Source organism: Sitodiplosis mosellana, unplaced genomic scaffold (genome assembly GCF_009176505.1).
Source record: "Sitodiplosis mosellana isolate CC-2019 unplaced genomic scaffold, AAFC_SMos_1.0 Smas_scaffold_6197, whole genome shotgun sequence".
Taxonomy (NCBI): Eukaryota; Metazoa; Arthropoda; class Insecta; order Diptera; family Cecidomyiidae; genus Sitodiplosis; species Sitodiplosis mosellana.
The window spans coordinates 3,106,534-3,126,485 of NW_022601438.1; the positions used below are offsets into that span (position 1 = coordinate 3,106,534).

General features: G+C 38.3%; 2 protein-coding genes across 2 annotated transcripts in view; both read left to right on the forward strand.

The window, feature by feature from the left end:
* LOC129577255 (putative ATPase N2B) overlaps positions 1 to 19,952 on the forward strand; it is a 115,647-nt gene that overhangs the window by 61,008 nt on the left and 34,687 nt on the right. The gene's annotated exons all lie outside the window — the stretch shown is intronic.
* The window catches only part of LOC129577256 (protein vestigial), a 51,512-nt gene that overhangs the window by 14,215 nt on the left and 17,345 nt on the right, over positions 1 to 19,952 (forward strand). The window contains exons 3-4 of the mRNA XM_055463989.1: positions 2,607 to 2,832; positions 6,208 to 6,426. Of these exons, the coding sequence (XP_055319964.1) occupies positions 2,607 to 2,832; positions 6,208 to 6,426 (445 nt within the window). The remainder of the gene's footprint in view (positions 1 to 2,606; positions 2,833 to 6,207; positions 6,427 to 19,952) is intronic.

Sequence of the window (19,952 nt, forward strand, 5' to 3'; positions counted from 1 at the left end):
TGTTGCTACTGATGCTTTGCTATTGCCGCGATGCTGCCGGACAATCTATCTTGCTATCAATTTGGATTGGTTGCTTACATACTTTGTTCCCCTAATGCCGAAGCATTTTCGAACGTTCATTTTTGACACGATGGTTCAGTTTGGTTCCAAACAATTACACACATTTCTATATGCAACATGCTCTTCGATACATTAATTTTTTTTTCTTTTTTCGTTGCTGTGTTGATGATGTTTATCATTTGAAAATGTATGCAGACAGCAAACCGGAGGAAAAAAAGTGTGTGTATTAGGATATATTCAGTATCCATCAAATTCGGTTGCAGTGTTTTATGCAGTTCGCGGACTCCATCTTTTTGAATGTGCTCGTTTTTTTCGCCACTTCTTTTTCTCTTTCCACACCGTGTTTTTTTTTCGCGCTCGCTGCCATTTCGGTTGATGATGTTACTATGCGCGGTGATCTGGTCTCTTGTGTGCATTTGCGGCAAATTATTGAGGCTATGCCATACACACACTTATTGAAGCAAACGGCTCAAAAATGGTTAGCATTTTTCAAATGCTCGTTTGAAATTTGTAGCTGGTATTTTATTTGCCTTTGTTGTCGCGGATGAGGCGATATTAGGAATGCATTTAAATGATTTTGACGCGGCTCTACGGTTGTGTTTGTGCTAAAAACTACAACTACTTCACATAGCCAACATCATGCGAATGCAACAGCAGCGGCGGCGAACAGAAAAAAAAAACAATTTGTAGTTGAGCAAAAAAAGCATCATCATTGGAAAAAAAAAAGTGAAATGAGTTCGAACAGCATAGGAAAGCATGCATTGCATCAAAAGAAGAAGAGCGGCAATCACTCAACGCCTTCAAGCGAAAAAAAAGAGCAAATCTCCTGCAAACGAAAACCAAACGCAAAAAAAATTGTTAAGTCCATTTTCGATGTGCAAGTGTTTAGAGGTGCTGGTTGGTTGAAGTTTTTTCCTTCTTCATTTGCCTCAGCATACCGAATTCGGACATCACATTGCGTCTAATGATGTATTAATGTTTAGGTGAAGTTAATTGAATGCACAATTGAGCCCAACCACAGCATGCACAGATGAACACAAGCCAATTCACCGTGTATATATTTTTTTTTTGTTTCGCTGCCACCAAAGAAACATTTACATTTTTATTAATCTATTTTCTCGACTGAATTTGGTGCTCGGCAGCCCAATGAATTATGTATGAAATGAGCCAAAATTGGGAATTTTCAACTGTATATGCCTATTTTCAGACGCCGCTCCTTTTCGATCTCACCTAGCTCGCGCTGCTTTTTTTCTTGCTGCGCATTCGCGCACCGTTACGGGGCGCGATGGGGAACCGCTCGTTAAACTATTTCTGCAAAAGCAAAACTTTTCACACTTTTACGCATTTTGACGAACATCGAGTTTGACAGGTGAACGCTATTGCACAACAACAACAGCAACGGGCACGATCCAAACGAGCACAAAACTGAGCATCGTCAAAAGCATTTCAAATATGCATTGTAATCGATCTAGGGTGATTGTAATTAAAATGTGTGCGGTTCTTTCAATAAATTGTTCAGAAATTTTTTTTCTCTGTCTTCTAATGATGATTAGTAATTAGTAATTAGCAATGGATGGAGTTCGTCCATTTTTGGAATTTACCCTGGGTCAGACGGTATGAAATCCACTAACCTATCTCTATCCCATTCTCTCTCTCTCTCTCTCTCTCTCTCTCTCCCTCTCTCCCGTTTTACAGCAAGAAAAAACGTTTGCATTGTTCTCTTACAATTCACATGGCTCTTCAATGAGTAGCTTTTTTTTGTTACGCGTTTGAATTGAATCAGCAACAGAATTTTGCACGATTAAGAAGACTCTCGACAAAAACCGAGATTCTATATATGCGCGCTATTCTTAGATGCTTCGATGCTAATTTAAATTGAGAACAATTTATTTACAATGTGCACACTTTTATTTATACTATCACGCAAGCATCGTCCGAAAATAGACGGCAACATTTTATCGAATGGGATTGAATCGGGATTTGCATTTTGCACTGTGCCTCTCTCTCGCTCACTCTCAACCTATCTCGCTTTTTGCGAATAGACAAAATGCATCATTTCACATGAAAAATCAAAGAAAATTCGGTGCCTGTGTTTGCCGCTGCTCTCTTTGAAACACGACAATTTAGAAAAGTCGCGCGTGAACCAAACAATCGAAATGTAATTATGTGGCGAATGAAAAAGTAGCAGGAACGAACGGAAAAAAAAACGCGTGTGTAGTATGTTGCAAACAACCGAAACCGGCAACGATTTCAACCGACTGTGAAATTTTTTGCAATTTGACTATTTGTGTGTGTGTGATTTTTGCCGCTCTTCCCGAAATATTTGAAATTTCAACAGAATTTCAAATGATTACTTAATTTATGACTACAACATGTTGTAGATACACGCATTGCAATTGGCTCTTTTATTTCTTTCACTCGAATTGTATTTTGTCACTATGTGTTTTTTTTTGCTGCTGCTGTTGTAGTTGTTGTTATTTCAATTATAAATTTCGATTGTTGTTTATTTCAAATGTGCGTTTTTTTCTCTGTTCTTCCATTTACAGTTCAACCAAGATTTGTATTCGACGTCAGGAGTGCCGCTCACATCATCTAGTGCATCCGTTAGTTCACATTCACCATGTAGCCCGATTTTACCACAATCGGTAGCATTAAATGCTACACAAACCGGCGGTTCAACGACAATACCAACCATACCGTTAGGTTCGTTGCATCGATCGATAGCCAAAGAAGAGGATTTAAGTAGTGTAACTAGGCAAAGTGATAATGACGGTGAGTGTGCAACATTTCATCTTTGTTTTTTTTCTGTATCTGTCTCTCTGACTCTACCTAATTTCAGCCGATTCACAAGAAGAAAGGAGAAAAAAAACATTTCATCGCACAAAACAACACCTCGCACACACTGAATTAATTGTCAATCATTAAGAATTTCATCACATATATTAGCAACACATTAATTTTGACATTTATCGATATTTTATTGTGGCGGCATGTTGTTATTCGTCGCGCTTTTTTCACTCTCTTTCTACATCTAGTTGGAAATAAAATTGACATGGAAAAAACAAACAAACGAACGAACGACCGACTGACCAACGGCTAAACGAATAATAAATGTTCAACGATTTTTAGTAGACAGGTGCATGTGGCTAGTTTTTGGCACCGCCAACTTCCTTGGCCAAAGCAATCTGGAAGCGTTGCAATGCGATCAAACCGTAAATACTCACACCGAGAAGCGCATTGTCGCAAAAAAGCGACAACATCAACTCAACAAAAACATAAACATTAAAATGTATTTTTTCTTCGCCCGCTCGCTTAGCTTGGCTTGACTCGACTCGGCTCAAAGGAAAGGAAACGAATGGAAAAACTTACAACTGCGAAATATATTTGCCATTCAAATAAAACAATAACTCATGAAGGTTTCGATTGTTTTAAATATTTTTTTTTCTTGTGTCGTTGGTTGCGCGTGTTTTTCGCCTCTATTCCATACATCATTCGGCAGTGTGTGTGTGTGTGTGTGTGTTGCCATGGTTTTTGATCGCTATTAATTTGCCCAGCAGTGTTGTCTCCTTCTCTCAGTTTCTGTCGTTTCATGTTCGTTTTCATTTTCCAATCGATTAGTCGCAAAACTCTAGCTATGCACAACGAACAGCAATGAACAGGGCAAAAAAAGAGTCGTCGTGCTGCAAACCGAAAAACAGCTCCGTCAGATCGTTCTGGTGCAATTTTCAGTTATAAATCGAATTAAAAATTCATTTCGGAGCGAGTTTGATTGACATGACATTACATAGTTTTTTTTCTGTTCTTCGTTGCGCTGCCGAGAAGTAAAGTTCATCACCGGTTTGAAAGGCAAACACACAATATAGGAATATTTTTCAACTCTGCTCCAGTTTTCAGTTGTGTTTCGCTTTAAATTTTTCTGACTTAGTAACTGGAAACATTTGGCTGGCGTCTTTTTTTTTCTGTTTGGTTTTGTCTTTACTAGTTTTCCCCTCCAGTTTTTTTCCATTCATTCTGTTCTGTAGTGTTTCATATTGACGAAGCATGTCATACAGATGATGCCAAAACTGCGAAATGAATATTTATTCACGGTGTGTCTTGGGACATTATTTACACAGTAAATGTTTTGACAATTGCATAATGAATGAAAATGAAATTCAATGGAAATGATAAACGATCTACGCATCTGGATCGATCAAAAATTTCACTATGAAACGATTCTCTCTCTCTCTCTCTCGGTACTTTCCTGGGTCACATTTCTAAATTCTCGGTCATTGTCAAACGAATTTGATGCAAGGAAAAACGAACCACAAGCAACAAATACATATCAAGCCAGAGCACCGTTATCTTTTTTAAAAGAAAAAACAATTGGATTTGAGTCCGATCAGCTGATAACAAAATTTGATGCATGCAGCCATCATTCGCATGAATTTCAATCGCTCGCAATTGTAATTCCATTGACGTTTGTTGTGCTTTTTGCGATGGCACCTATTTTTAACAATTCAGCCAGCGAATCAAGTGAAATTATCACAATGCAAAAGCCACAATTTGAACATTCCTTCATTTAATGCCATCAATTCCACTTGCAAATGACTTCCTAGCGCGCGTGTGTGTGTGTGTGTGTGTGTATGTGTAAGCGCATAGGCGCAATTATTTTCGCCGTTAAAACTGCACTCCTGCTCACTCTATCAAGCGAGCGACCTGATTGCTTGATTCCTTGTTCGCTCACTCACAAAAACATCGCTGACAATTTCAACATCGCACGGAACGCTTTTCAAATTGTTCACTCAATGGCCCATCGCATTCCCAATTCGAAAATGCTTGCTCTGCATGCCCATCGTCTTGTTTTCTTTCAATGTTCTTTGAAAAACGAAAATGAGAATCGACGGGGAAAATCGCACAAAAGACAAACAAAACGGTGGAGAATGTCAAGACAACTGTTTTTGTTGTTGTTGTTGTTGTTACTTCGTTTGAACGATCGATGATGGAATTTTCTATCTTCTTCGTTTTTCGGTGCGGTGAAAAGTTTTTTGTTGGGCCGCAAATTTCAGGCGATATCGAATATCAGTGAAAAATCACGTTCTAAATGCCACAAATTATATTTATTTTTGTGTTCAAACTGACAGGAGAACGCATAAATAATTCAGAATGGCTTAAATAGAGAGAGAGAGAAAAAGAAAAATTATCGCGCAGATCGAGTGTCAACCATGAGCAAATTAGTCGATAAATAAATGTGTGACCGTCTCCCAATCAATTCTTGACGATTTTGCCGAAATTCTATTCGACACAGCGCAAAAAGAAACGCCGAGCAGAGAAAGTATTTTACGTACAAGTGTAGATTTAGTTGAACGCATGGCATGTAAGAAAATCGACGAGACGAAAGAGAAAGAGAGACCAAAGAGCACCTCTCTTGTTCGATGGGCAATAAAAATAAAACAAATGAGATGCCTGGCTCATACAATAAATGCCTGTCTCAATGATTTGCATTCCATGAAAATAGCGAAACGAGATTCAAGACATACCGAAAAACAAAACGAAAAGAAGGAAAAAAAGGCCAACAGGCGAAAAAAATGTCGAAATCGGACCCACACACACGCACCAATCGGCTACCACTGTCCTCACCGACACGCACCCAACACATCAAATTGGTTTATCAAAATTCACACTTTTTGCTCTTGCTGTATGAGTGCGAATTGTGCGGCATCGGTGGCAGTGGCGGTGGTGAAGGCAGCCACAGACAAGAGACGAAAAAAGTGAAATTCGTTTAAGAAAAACAAGTTATAAACAATTCGCTAAATCAAAATGGAAATTTGAGCGTAAAATATTTTAAATGACTGTCACCAAACAATTTTTTCAAGAATGTCTTGTGTGTATGTGACCATTTTCATTTCATTTCGTCTATTCTTCCTACTTCCTTTGATTGTTGACACGTGCGTAATGTTCTTTTTTCTTTCCCTGTTCTTGGTCAACGAAAGAAAAAAAGATAGATAAAAAGTGAAACAGGGAAAAAGAGATAGAGAGAGAGAGAGAGACAAAAATTGTTTGAAAAATCGACATTTTTCATCTCAATTGACTCAATTGACTCCGCACCCAAATTCGATAATGATTTAATTTTTGCTTCTCGTTTCATTTCTTTGGTCGGTGTTTTAGGAACGAATTCAGGTGTACATAATGATAGTTCGTGTTCATCAGGTCCAGATTCGCCGCATACATCGAAAGATCTGCATCTAGACGGTTCGGGTACACCAACGCGTGCTCAATACTTATCAGCATCGTGTGTTGTGTTCACACATTATTCAGGTGATACGGCTACGGTGGTCGATGAACATTTTTCGCGAGCATTAAATTTTAGCAATAAGGATAGTAAAGGTAAGTCAAACAAACGCATCGCCCATATGTTTTCTTTCATTGGTTCAAGCATTAACAATTTAAAATGCACGTACAAAATGCTTCATTCAAATTCCACTCAATAAAATTAACAAAATTGCAATCGAGTAAGCGAAGTAGCGGCAGCGATTGGCCGCTGCAATGTCTAGTAAAATTTCGATCGTGAAATTCTTGAAATGTTCGAAATCAACGTTGAATAAGCCGAAGTAAGCAAATGAATTTTTCAATGAACTGTATCAAATTGTTGGCATTTTTGTCATAAAACACAAATAACAATCGTCAATACTAATGACCTGATCGGGTGGCGAAACAAGCTACAGCATTTCGAGCGAATATACGGTGGAAAAAAGAGCTGCGAAGAAAAAGATGAAGAAGAAGTAGGAAAAAAAGGCATACACAAACTGCACAAAGGAAAAGAAAATATTTAAATTTCATCAAAATTCATCAAATGCACAACACCATGGCAAACGCAAAGTTTTATCGCTCAGCCATAGGAAATAATGAAAGCCAACAATCCAAAGGCAAGCCTTAGTTTTGTGCAGCAGCTCAGTACTCTCTCTCTCTCTCTCACACACTCACTTGGTTATTGTATATGCAGCCAAAGCAACGAAAACTTTTCAGACAATTCAAGGAGGAAAAAAGGAGAAGAAAAAAAAGACTCGCACACACACATAGCAACGATACACATTCCATTCGAACGCCGGCCGCAATAAATATTTTGTTTAAAAACAATTTTTGACATCTTTATAGCCCATGTGGTTGAGAGCCGCTGCCTCACACTCGCACTCTATCTCTTTGGCTCTTGTTTTGGTTCACTTACCAACCAAACAAATGTGTGACGTATGTGTGCTTGGTGTTCCAAGGAACTGCGGCCCTATCGCCGCTCTCTCAAAATGTACTTAAAATTTGTGGCTGCACAAACATCAAAAACTTAACGTCTAATTTGGTCATGTTTTTCCTTTCATCACTTTATTTCTCTCACTCATGTTGAACTTCTTCGCCCCGGTCTTCACATGAACACTTTCATTGTATTTTATGAGTTCGCTGAAGTTGGCCTGATCCATGATATGTTTGACTTTTTATCATCCGATGAAAATGTTTATTTTTCTCTTAAAATAGTTGAATAATCACATTTTAATGGAATCGATGGGGTGGCAACAACATTCCTACCGAATGCAACTCCTTTTTGATTTTACAAACCGAAACGAACCGAAGAAAATTAACAATTAACAAAAAGAATGAATGCGAACAAAAAAACTCCTAGAATATAAAATGCAACTGCAGTAGCTGCTTATCTTTTTGATTGTTTTTAATGTCTTCATTGGGTTCACCGGCGAACAACAAAACCGAAATGAACCGAAGACGAAAGGAGAAGAAAAGCCTAATGACAAATTCAAAATGTATTTTGTTTTATGTGCGCGCGTGTGTGTGTGTGTGCTTTGGGACTGCAATGAAAAGGGTATCGAAAATGACAAAATTGAAATTTATGTTCGCAATACGGTGATGCATGTGCGCTTTGCCGAGCACGCCAATGCTATTTATTCGATCGTTGTTATTTTTTTCTCGTTCGTTTGTTTCGTTTAGCCACGTATCTACGCCACTAAACGGCGAATGCACAGGAGTCTTGATATCAAAAATAGATTAAATAGATATGTGCAATGTGCATTTTACAGTAGACATTTTAATATGTGCGCGGGCGCGGGCGCATTGTGTGAGAATTACGTTGTGCGGCTTGCCAACGCGCATAAACGAGTTTTCATCATTCGGGAATGAAACACAGGGAGCGAAGGAGCGAGAGAAAAAAACCAAAAAGTCGTGTGTGCGCATATTCACAAGCTCGATTTTGAGACCGAAAAAGTGCACTCTTACACACATACTACGCAAACGTAACTCTCGCCAAGACCGAAAAGGTGAAGTGTAAAGAGATTCTCAAAGGACACCTTTTCGTGTTCGTTTCGTATTTATATTGTTTTGCTCTATGTAATTCCTTTGCTTGTGTCGCGCTCGTTTCGAAGTTCGAACCAGCGGCACCTTTCTCATGCTTGTCTCTCGTCGTCCTCTTCGTCTTAGCCGTTGCAATAACTTTGCCGCACGCGCTTCAATGTTTATGCCATGTGCAATAAACTATAAGCCCATTTTAATGTTTGAAAATGTGAACATTAAAATTAGTGGAACCAGGGAAAGAGGGAGAGGGAGAAAGAGAAACGGAAAACAAATAAAATCAAATAAATAAAATAAAATAACGGTTTTGGGTATTGACATATAAATAAAAGTCCATTTAAAAGTGCATTTTCGGCACTGCGCCTTTTCGAATCCCAACGATGAATTTATTTTGGGTACTATTCTTTCGATGCTTAACAGAGTCGGCTATGTCTTCATCTCTTTTCTTTGGATGCATTCGTCGGGATTTTCGTCGAAGGCAACAGGCAAACTTTGTTTGTGTGACACATTTTTCTTCCGTTATCGAAGAACATAGTAACCACTTCTCTCTCTCTCTCTCTCTTCTTCTCTATTACATTTGATGCAAACGTATGTTATTCGATGAGAAGTCACCTCTCGAGTAGCACCAATAAAAATCAAATGTACTACATAAAACGCATTAAATTTATTACATTTGCGGTTGCCTCACTTTGGTTATCCATTTGGTCGGTTGATTTTATGTGTGTGTCGTTTATTCTTTGCGTTCTTTTCCGTTCCGAATCGTTTGAAAAAAGGCATACACACGTCATTTGAAAATTGACACGGCTTCATGTTTACGACATAATTTTATAGGTTTGCTCATCAACAGAAGAGTGTTAAGCAGAGGTCGAGTAACCAATCAAGAACTTTTTTTGTTCGTTTTTTTTCTCTCGTTTCTTCGTTGCTACATTTTAAAAGTCCATAAAAATGGATGAGTAGTTTTTTTTTAATGCGATGTATCACTATTTAAATGCACATCTGATTTTATTGACGACTTCATTCAAATTCGATAATCTCCCATTTAAATTGAAACACAATAATCAAATCTGAGGACAGAAAAATCTTCGTTCGTTTTGGGATGGGACAAGAAAATTGCGTAATATTTTCTTAATGACAACAACAAAACAAATCCCGAATTTAATTCAATAACCGTGTGAAAAGCCGCAGAACGATGCCCTAAATCATATGCATCTCATTTCGATGTAACCTGAATTTTATTGGTGCTTTGTGTGTGCATAATGAATTGCCCACGATTAATTGATTCATTTCATTTAGCATAGACATAATTTGTAAAACACACAAAGCACAAAACAAAAGAGCGGAAAAAAGCGGTCGTGGCGCGTGAGAATGACAAACTTTTATTGAATTGAAGATGTCACCGTAATTGCAATTACATTATAACAATAATAAATGTTAATGTGTTTTAAAATGATGCTGTCATTTGTAACGATGTAGCCATGAAAATCAATTATGAATCTGTGCGCTTGATCCACACCGCCTGTCTCATCATCACAAACAGTGGGAACATTTCGTAATTAAACGCTAATAACTCAAGAACAAGCATCATCCAACGAAAACATACAACACCAAAAGAAAATAAGAAGAAGCATATTGTAACCAAAGTGAAAGGAACGAAGACGAGAAAAACAACACATCATCAAGATGCAAAGAGTTGTCGTCGTTGTGTCGATTTGTAGCGCTGAAGATTTTTCAGAACCCGAAGAAAACTCACAAATCCACATCTAATAAACGTACATCTTTCATAATTAATCATAAGTGAAATAAATTGTTCGAGTTGAAAGGCATATCAATGTCAGGCTGAGATAGGTGAGCGCATGTTAGCATTTTACACCGAGAGTTTGTGTTGTGGCGACGGTGCGGTGCACGGCGTACACAAACGGCAAAAAAAAAACCGACAAATAAACTTATGAAGGCGCGCGCGCACGACATCTATAGTGAAAGAACGACAGAGAGGGAGAGAAAAAGAAAGAGAAGGGGCGAGGATGGATGAGTGAGTGAAAGAGCTCTTCACTCGCTGAATGAGTCGCCGAAAATGCACACCAATTAAACAATTTATTTACGTTTCGAAAAATTTAATTCGTACGTACATTCAAATGATGTCGGAGCTGTCTCACTAATTGACATCGCACAAGACACAACATGATTTAAGGAAAAAAAATTGATATGTATACTAGATTGAAGAAGAAGAAGTGCGCAACAGCACGCACCGAATGGCTGAGAAAAGGGGGCGCAGAAAATCATAATTTTCACATTCATCAGGCGAACAAGATCGCATTAAATATAACATCGACTGAGAACTAGGACTGAACAGTGAACACACACACAGCTACTTGACAAAAGTTGGCACGACACAAGTGCAAAGTATGAGTGTAGCAGCAATAATCAGCAATAGTAGTAGCAAACCAAGTGAAATGAAATTGAAAATAAAACGAAGACGAAAATTGAGTTAACTGAGGCAAATTTTCAGTGCGATGGCAGTGTGTTACAGTAAAGTGCATACCTATCAAATTAGCCAAAGTATCAAGTGCGCCATAAAACGCATCACGTCTCCCAATATGTGTGTGTGTACGCCTGTACAGTGTACACTCATATGCAAATCACTTGTGCTGTGAACTATTCCCGTCGTTGTTGTCCTACTGTTTGGCAATGAGCTTTCGTCTTCTTTCTCGCTCTTGTTGCAAACTAAGCAGAGATAATCAAAGATGCAGATCTCTCATTTCGATGAAGCAAATTTCACTTCGGTCGGTCGACAAAGAGATGATTCTAATTTTAAATGATTAATGTAACTGACACTACCGCACGACAATTTCAACTGATTCATTTAAATTGGGCATTTGTTGTACGGTGATTACAACACTTACTTTGTCGCTTTCTTTTCATTCGCACCGTTCACTCAGTCTACTCGTCAAGCCACATGGCTTGGTCGTACTGTGCCCTCACTCTTTTTCTCAATCACATTCAATGCAGATGAGAGAAAAAAACGGTGCTTTCGAAATTTTCACGACAGTGGCGAAAATGCATCGCAATCCATGCGTGAATGAAGGCAAAATACTTTCAGCGTATATTTGATGCTGCTGACGATGATGCCTCATTGTTGCACTAACTCAATAAATAATGAGTTACATGACACATGATCATGTGTCGGCCGACCAAATAAACACAACCGACACACAAAGTCTTTTTATTTTCTCGTCTTTTTTCAATAATCCCATCGCATTTTCTCTCAATCGTCTACGGTCTATATCTCTATCGATGTGAAAATTCGTGTGGTCGTGCACTTGACGCACACAAATGCTGCATTTTCGTTCACCACATTTTTGTTAATTTTCGATCTCGTTCGCATCGCGTCGCTCAACAACATACACACACACACACACACACGAAAAATCACCAAAAAGAAGCGAAAAATTCATCGTCACCGTGACACAACATGTTAAATTGTAAACAAAAACATTGCGCGGTCGCGCTCACTTTATGATGAACAACGAGGGCCGAAGAATGGAAAAGAAACGAAAGGAACAAATTCATAAGCCGCTCTTTAAAATTCAGACATCATACCAACCATGTTCACGGTTTCTTTTTCATCTAATAATTTGCTTGTTTTGTTTATATGTTAAAGATGTTATGCTTGCGTAATGCTAAAGTGCGTGGCACATTTCCTTGTATGACAGAGAGAGAGAGAGAGAGAGGAAGGCCGTCGTCTTCGGAAAACTAAAGAGGAACTTCAACAAAATGGAGTATAATTTAGAGGATTTCAAGATTGACTGCGGGATTTTCAACGGCACAAAGTTCAAACGATAATGAACATAACAAACGGCTTTTTATGTTGGGTGTTCCTATGATTTTCGTGTCGCACAGCCGCCGCCACCGTCGAACTTCATTCACGCAGAATCATTCATTTTCTACTCACTTTAGATGGGAAATTAACGAGAAGATTTTTTTGTATTCGCTGGCATTTTTTCTGCATTGTACACTGTACAACTTTATTTATGGCTTTTTTCGGCTCTTTGTTTACATCAATTAAGTAGATGAAAGGATTTTAAGACAAAACCAGCATAAGTCATTTGCGCCACTACTGGGTAGCCGAGCGCTTTGTGAACAAAAGGAAATTCGGCTCCAGCAATGACGACGTGATAAAAACAGACGATTATCGCACTGTTTTCAACGATTTGTACTTCAGTTGGTGCATGTTCTTTTTAGACGAGGAATTTTTTAATTTTTCAAAGGAGTTAAAGTGACAAGAACCACTTCTCCTCATAATTGTGACGCCAAAAATGTACGGATACCCATATAGACGCAGTTCTGTAGATCAACGCTTGAAGACATCTTGAATCATGACAAAAAGTGCAAAATCGGGGTATATATTCTAATATTCATTACATTTTTAAGCAGTGGAAACAATGATCAATGTCAATCTGGTGATGAAAATACAAATAATTTAGATAATGATTTCACTCATTCTGCAAATCAAAAGTCGCATCATCAGTCGAACCAATTGATTTTCCCTTTCCAACGATTCGTTCCCTTTCGATCGATACAGGCACATCGGATTGGATTGGTCCGATTTTTGATTTGTATTAAATGGGTAAAAGTTGTCGAGGTCGATTAGCCGAAAATCAATTGTGTTCACACACATTCGATGGCCATGGTTGGCAATAAATCTTTTATCTTGGCATACATTTGCTGTATAAAGTCGCGGGAATAAATTCCATTCGATGCAACAGCCATAAACGAGACAACAGTCGGCCAACTGAGATAACAAAAAAAAAGCTAGTAGCATAACGATGACGCAGTGAACAGAACGAATTGAGGCTGAAAGAGGAATTGTCAAAAAAAAAAAATGCGAGCGATACAGTTCTTTGTGTTTGGTTTTGGTTTTTCTTGCGTTGTGTGAGAGAGAGTTCTTAAATTCAAATATATCGAACCCGCGCTCGACTGCGATCTCGTTCATATTTTGACAATTTTTCGCATCGACTTTTTGTGCGATTGCAGTTCAGTCAACATGATTTAGCTGGCTTTGTTTGGTTGAAAAGGTACAGATAAACAAGAAGAGAAAGAAAAACTTGAAGCAAAAAAACGAAAAATGCATAAGCAAAATTGGATGCAACATGTTATTCGTTTAGACTTAGACAGAGTTTTTGTTGGCTGGTTTTTTTCTTTTCATTCCGTTCCCTTTCACTGTCTGCAAATCGATGGGCTTGAGAAATTTCAGCATGTGATGTAACTGAGTCATAGCCGCAGTGAATTCGGCGAGCAGTGTGCTGTACAGTGGCTGACACAATAAATGCGTGAATATGGCTGCGCACGGTGCTAGTAAATCACTTGCTGGAATATCGCTATTTGCGATTCACACAAAATCCCGAAAGTGAACAACAACAACAGCGGCTCACGAAAAAAAGGGAAGCGAACACAAGTTAAGATAACAAGATCGAATTTGAGTGATCCTGCATGTTCGAATGCGAAATGGCACAAAGTTTTTATTCATGTTCGTATTTCATCTGGCGGTGTCTTGGGTCTGGTCTCGATTCTCTCTCGGTCGGAATATGTGTGACAGTGTTTGCTGTGTGTTTTGCTCTCTTTTGTCCAATACAATTTACATTTCTTGAATGTTTTCTTGCCTTTAATGTTTCAGTATGTTTTGTTTCGAAGTTTTTTTTCCCTCTCGGCTGTTGTTGTGTTTATCGATTATTGGCTTTGATTTTTGCTCGAATACAAAGACCAGAAGAATGGGCAAAAGTGGTGAGTTTTTCGGCACTTTTGCCTAATTTTGTACACCGCAGCCGCTCTTTACTCGTGCTCATGTTCAAGATATCTTGGTTTTTATGCGGTACTCACTTGAAACTGAATCTCGGTCGAAAAGAGAGAGAGAAAAGAACATGAGTCGAGATTTGCGTCCAATGATAAGGATGATCTCGTGTGAACAAGATAAATTTTATGACTCATTAAATGCCATTTATTGTTTTTCGATTACGCGTCGTTCGACTTGCTCGCCTGTTCTTCACGTGCTTTTCTGTTCTTTTTTTCGCTCCACTCTCCGCTGGTTGTTCACAAAACGAGCGGCAAGAATATTTGTTCATGTCGCGCTTCGATGTTTGTTTTTATCTCTTGTTGTCAGCCGTTGTTGTCGAAGCTGCAACAAAAGCCATAATGCCGAGATAAACATGTATCAATTGTTCAGGATTGGGTCGATTTGGCTTGCGAACCGGATTCCGGATTCGTTTTTTTTTCGTTTCATTCATTCTCCTCTTCGCGCTTGTAAAGCCGATTCGCCGACACCAATCCAGCCCGCAATCAGGAAGGAAAAAATTGTATAGATTTCGGAATTGAAAAAGAATCGTTTTACGCTTTAAGACCAGAACCTTGTTTGCTGTCGCTCAAATGTTTCGTGCGTAGAGTGCGTCGTGCCAAGGAATATTTACATATTTCGAGTAATTCAAACCAATTGATGTGAACTTGCATGGTTCGAGCTTACAGTCCATGGATTCACATTCAAATGTGTGTTACATACACCTTTTGCATACAAATGCATGCCATTATTCACACCACATTATTGTGTTTGTTATTATTCTACACGAAAAGAAGAAAAAAAACAAATACTCACTCGAAAATCGTCGATAACGCACCGAAAATTGATCACAACAAACGAAGCAGCAGCGCAGGGAAAATTGAACGATGGCGAGAGGAAGAAAGACACAAAGAAAGGAGCATTCGGCGTGCAAATCAGTTAGTAAAACAATATCCATAAATTTGCTACTAAAGATGTCGAAGAGCATTCGAACACAAATAAGTCTGGTGCGGTGTACCAGGCGGGAGAGAGAGAGAGAGTGCGGACAGCAAGCGAACCCATCGTCGATGGTAAAGTGACATACCGCTCTCAAGGATGTTGATGCTTGTTCGCTTACTTGCTTTTTGTTTCTTTTAAATTGAAGAAACGAAAGAAGAAAAAACAACCTAAAACGTACGGTGTGTGAATAAGATAATGAAAAAAGTAAACGAAATGAGCAATCGCGGTCGTCGCGAACATTTCAGTGAAGAAAAAAACGTCCGATTCGAACATGAAATCTTTATCGATAAGCCACAATTTTCGTATGGTCCGCAGAGAGAATGAGAGAGAGAGAGAGAGAGAGAAGCGGTGTGTGAATCGTACGTACGCATTTTCACCGCTGGTACCGATGATTCTCATGGCATTCCCTCGTTTGTTAGTTGGTTGGCTTGCCTGCTTGCTACGGCCACATAATATCGAACACAATACATTTATTTTTATTATGTGTCCGCGCTCTGCCGATCGCTTGATTGTGATTATTTTGCTATTGTTATTCGCATGTTCTTGAGGTCTTCTTTTCCTTTCAGCGATGTGTTTTTTCTTCTCGTCGTCGTCGTCGTCGTCGTCGTCGTATTCCTTCGACTTTTTTTTTGATTCGGCTCTTTCAACTGATGTTATTGCTGTTGACTGCCGTTGCTGCATAATTGAATCAGCCCAAACAATAACAACCAATTCAACGACAATAATACCGACTATGTGTAATGCACAAATCACCGTTTTATGCTTGTTGCTTGTTTTTTTATTTCTGTGTTCACAACTTGATAAAGTCATACTGAATTCCAAAGTTCGTCGTTTTATATACATTCTCGATTTTTACCATTTCACACTGATCATCTTATCGCAGAAAAATCCAAAGTGCGATACATGGAAAATCGATTGAGGGGGAAAAAAATACGCGCGATATACGAAGCCATCGATTAATCGAATGGAATTAACGTTTATCACAAGCTCATAATTATATTTAATGAGCTGACGCGCATCGACACATCCAATGACCAATGACAACTTACGCACATTTAAAACGGTTTCGACAATTTGGCGCTGATTTGTTTGTTCCCAGGATAAAAAAAATTTTTCTCAATATTTACTCGAGCAACATGTAGCTAGGCATGTGGCTTGGCTGACATTGGATCGAAGTCTTTTCACCGCTTCTATCGAGGCTTCCAAGGGAATTTCTATTCGAAGCTCGCATCCGGGCTATGCTCATTAGACGTAATTATAATGAGCATTCAACAAAATATCGAACATTTCCGAGCACAAACACAAATTGAACATGTTCCAAATGAATTGATACGTAATTATTTGGTTTCTTCCTTCATTTTCTTGAGTTTTTTTTTTCATTTCGGTTTCAAGTTGAAACAGTTTTTTGCCCAGAAGTTTAAAAAATTATTTTTCAATTATTTTTCTAAAGACGTATTCAAAAGCAATTTCATTATTTTTTCATTGTCTTCGAAAAAATCTCACGTTTTTTTCTTCCTTCAATCTAATTGATTAAGTTTGAATCATTCGAGAATGTCTCCCATTTGATTTTAAATATATATGTGTGTCTCCGTAGTGTTTTTACGCTTGAAATTCAACCGTTTTTCAAGAGACTGTATCGTCGTTGTCGTCGTTCCAATGTATCACAAAAATGAGAATCGAAGATTTATTTGGCTGGTTGGAATGCAGTGATTTCACACGTACACATTGTATAGTCGCGTGCATAGTCATAAAATTTGCTCTCTTACCACTAATTTTAACGACATGTTAATTGAATCTGAAAGCCGAAAATCAATGTATGCGCGGCGCGAGGCATGGCAATAGATTGCGAGCGAACAGTGTATGTGCCGCTAAAACCGACCGAAAATCTATCTATAAAATAACAATTTGAAATTTACTAACGAACGGCACATATCATAAATTAAGTTTTTGGGCTTTAGGTTCGATCGTTGTTTTCCACTCTCCTTCTCTCTCTTTCTCACTCTCCGGTTTCTCTTCCTAAGGACGAAAAAAAAATGTGCATAGAAACACAAGACAGACCATATGCAGACGAGAAAGTAAGAGAACGAAAGTGAGGAAAATCAACATTCCAAATGATTGAATGAAGCGTGTTACACACACACACATACGTACACGAAACAACGATCAAAAGGTCCAACCAAAACGACATCTAACCAGCATATATATACGCAGAAGCGCACATAAACAAAACCCAACGACTAAATACCATTTTTCGTGTGTATTCATTATCAATTCACATAAATTTTCCGGAAGAATCACCGGAAAATTTACATTTTACTCGTGCACACGCATTCCATATTGGCAGCAGCGCAGTGATGATGCAGGGGGGGACACTTTTAGATCCAATGCAACACACACCAACAACCACACCGAAATAACCGACAGCGAAAAAAACAACAACGCGACGAAAGGAATTGACGACGACGAGCGAAAAACCGAAACATCGAATAAATTTTCGATGGCATGAAAGCGATGCGTATGCGCTGGCGCGCACCCGCGCATGGAATATAATGTATTTATTACGCACATTGACATATTGGGTCGTGCTGTTCACATTTAGCCTGTCTCACTTTCTCATTCACTTTTATCGTAAAATTGATTTTATGACTGTGCAGCATTTTTACTTCTTTCTTTTTGGCATATCACATTGCGTGCTCACTTTCCATTGGATGCGTGTGTGTGTGTGTGTGTGCTCTTTTCGGTATTGTTACACACATCCATGCGCCGAGCCTGAGCATGTGTTGTGATAATAGTGCGACAATTCGAAGCTCAAACACGAAAATGTGCCGCCGTCGATCACATAAATTAACGTCAAGACCGGTGTCCCGACCATTTTCCCCAACAAACCGAACAAACGAAAAGACATAACCTAACCATGCACAATGTCAGCTAAGTCAATCCAGAGAAAACCATATCCACAAAAACATTTTCGACCGAAGGGAGAAAGCTTCTCAAAACAATCGCTCCCAAAATGGAAAATAAACAATTCGGGAAAAAACCGAAAATAAAGCACATTCCACAAATGAAAACAACATTGTACGTGACAGTATCGATTACAACCGAAAAAGAACCATCAACATCCACGAACATTTGAAGTCAACCACCGCAAAACACACACACACACACACATAACAAAAACTGTCTCCAATGATCATCCATTCGGAACCGGCGACGACGCTGTTTGTTATCTCTATGTCACATAAATTGCTCATGAATTTGTCTATCGACTAACTCTCTTTACGCTGAATTGTATTTTTGGCAGGAGCCTAGGATTCCTAGCAAATAGTCAATCTATGTGTGACGAATAAACAAGAAACGACAACCTTTTACACGTAAGAATCATTCATGAACCGCTGGACCATTCACAAATCGATCACCATAATAAGTTACTATCCTAGCTTAGAACATCTCATCCTAAACCATTTCAATTCCATTGACTTCTTTTTCGCTCTACAGAAATCTACTTTTTTTCTTTTCGATGCACCGTTCTTTATGCCACACCATTTTAGATGGAAGAGACACAGTTTCGTCGAGAGAAAAAAAAAACACCGAAAAAAACAGACAATCATTAAATTACTGATAATTTATGGTTTGTTTATATTGTACTTTGACTTTTGCATGCACAGTTTGTGACATTTTTCGATTTACTCTCGGAGGTACAAACAGATTTGAGAGAAAAACCAAGGCCATTGAACTACTTTATATTGGACTTTTACTGAACTAATTCAGAAAAAATTTGAAATATTTTCTAAAAGCAAATTTCCAACAGAAAAAATGCATTTTTCGATGGAAAATCGAATTTTCATTGTTTTCATGCTTTTGACTTTTCTCAGTATTTTCTCATGATTTCCAATGAAAACCCATGAGAATCATGATAATATCAATTCACATATATTTGAATCAATGAACACTAATTAATATGAAATGTGTTCGTAATTATCTTCACCTATCATTCAAATTGATCGCGAATAGTTACTATTTGCTTTGAATCAAAACCTTGTGACTGAAACGATAAAATGAACGCGTTGAAATGAATGAATTCATCACTCTTCTTATAAATCAATTTATCATTTTCTCTCTCTCTCTCTCTCTCTCATTAAGGCAAAAATCTACTCAATTTTATCTCCGAATCAATAATGGAATATCATTCATAGAAATATCCCTGGAAAATTATTTATGAAAATGAATTGTTCCATCTAATCAGTTTTGAGTGTGTGTATTTTCACACTTCATGACCGCCTTACTCTTCGTCATGTAAATCATGTGCTTATTTATTCTGTTTCGCAATTCCCATTTGTTAAATGTTGAATTTGTCGAAAAGGTGCATTTAATTTTCTGCATCGAATATTCACAAGATTGTAATTCAATCATTTCTCTCTCATTTGATTTGGCTGATTCAGTTGGTTTGTGCCGTTATACGTTATCCATTCCACATTACCGAGTCGTGATTTTACGGTAGCGGCAACCATTCATTTGCTAAACGTAATAGATAAGATAGGGGATTGTGATGGGTAATAAATATTTTTCACATATCAGATCTCGTTCATCTGATGTGTCTGCATGTGTTTTTTTTCGCTCTGTGTTGTTCATGAGCAAAACGAAACAGTGACGTCTTGAGAGAGACGAATAAAAAAAAAGATTAAAACAATCGTTAACGAAACGTGAACGCAAGCAAGCGTCTGCAGAACAGCAAAAAAAAAAACAC